This window comes from Cyprinodon variegatus, unplaced genomic scaffold, assembly GCF_000732505.1.
Source record: "Cyprinodon variegatus isolate N-32 unplaced genomic scaffold, C_variegatus-1.0 Scaffold260, whole genome shotgun sequence".
Classification (NCBI taxonomy): Eukaryota; Metazoa; Chordata; class Actinopteri; order Cyprinodontiformes; family Cyprinodontidae; genus Cyprinodon; species Cyprinodon variegatus.
The window spans coordinates 202,457-203,669 of NW_015150713.1; the positions used below are offsets into that span (position 1 = coordinate 202,457).

The window sequence follows — 1,213 nt, forward strand, 5'->3', positions numbered from 1 at the left end:
AAAAAAAAAAAAAAAAAAAAAAAACATTTATAAGGGCCACAATTGGTCCTGGAGGTGCATTTTGAAATTTGAAATTCCTGCTATCACAGCAAGATCAGGAAAACAATAGAAGCTAATATCTGTGCAGTAAGGATCAAGCTGCAATTTCATTTGGCTTTCTATTGCCTCAACAGTAACTCTGTATAACTGTCATTGATTCTAGACAATTGCATAATTTTGCTAAAGGTAACTGATGTTTCTCAGAATAGAACTAACCAGACCATAATCTCATCTAATGAATGACACAGAGATTTACCACTCACTCTGTAGGGTCAATAAAATGAAAATATCTCCTACCAGTCCTTTGCAGGTGCTGATGGCAGCCGTTCCTTTAACACCAGGGGCTTCCACTGTGCCCAGGAGGTGGCAGGAGTTACCCTCTGTCTGATCATGCTCAGTCCTGTTGGAAATGCCATTCCTTCTCCTCTCAATGATGTATTCGGTTGACAGTAGGTGGTTGTTTCTGGTCAAATTGAATGTTAAAGTTTGGCCATTGTAACTGAGCTTGTAATAGACCTGTTCCTCTGGAGAGACGGACCGCAGCTCACGCCTGACTCTCCTGAAATGGTGAGACAAGGAGTGGGAGACAAACTCCCCATCAGCGCTGATTCTCACAGGGTGGACGATGGAGGGACCTGAGCCTGACGGGGAGGAGTGACCTACAGAGGAGTAGAGAGAAAGTTATTTCTTTTTATTCATGCACCCCGCAGAAATTTGCGCATAAACGTTTGTTTTCCGTTCCTGCAAACGCACGGACCTTGAGCAGAGGAAAAGGAGAGGAATCTGCCGGATGGCTCATCGTGGCTCGCTGCCAGCATGAAAACAAAGTGCAGCTGAAAGAGAGCCGAGCAGCCCAGCGAACATTGCATATTTCAGAAAGAACCAGGCTGGAGACTCAGGAGAAGAGGCATCTGCAGAGATCCAAGGTGTTTGCAGGATTCGACCTCTTCGGTCCTGCGCTGCTCCGTGTCATGACATGAACAGGCTCAGATTGTGCGTCTGAAGGAGGGCATGTTCAGAGGGGGGCTGGCAGCCCGATCAGGGGATTTAGGGGAGAGAGAGAGAGAGAGAGAGAGAGAGGCTCCTTTTTCGGAGGAGTGTCTTTTCCTCGCAGTAGCGTGGGGGTTGCAGGGAAAGGGTTCCCTCATTTGAATACTTCAGTATCTGACTGCAC

General features: G+C 46.9%; 1 protein-coding gene across 1 annotated transcript in view; it reads right to left on the minus strand.

Annotated features, from left to right (window-relative positions):
* Positions 1-1,072, minus strand: part of LOC107089682 (A disintegrin and metalloproteinase with thrombospondin motifs 7-like) — a 35,429-nt gene extending 34,357 nt beyond the window's left edge. The window contains exons 1-2 of the mRNA XM_015382594.1: positions 797-1,072; positions 337-698 (exon numbers count right to left, since the gene is read on the minus strand). Of these exons, the coding sequence (XP_015238080.1) occupies positions 337-698; positions 797-908 (474 nt within the window). The 5' untranslated portion in view covers positions 909-1,072. The remainder of the gene's footprint in view (positions 1-336; positions 699-796) is intronic.
* Between the last annotated feature and the right edge of the window lie 141 nt (positions 1,073-1,213).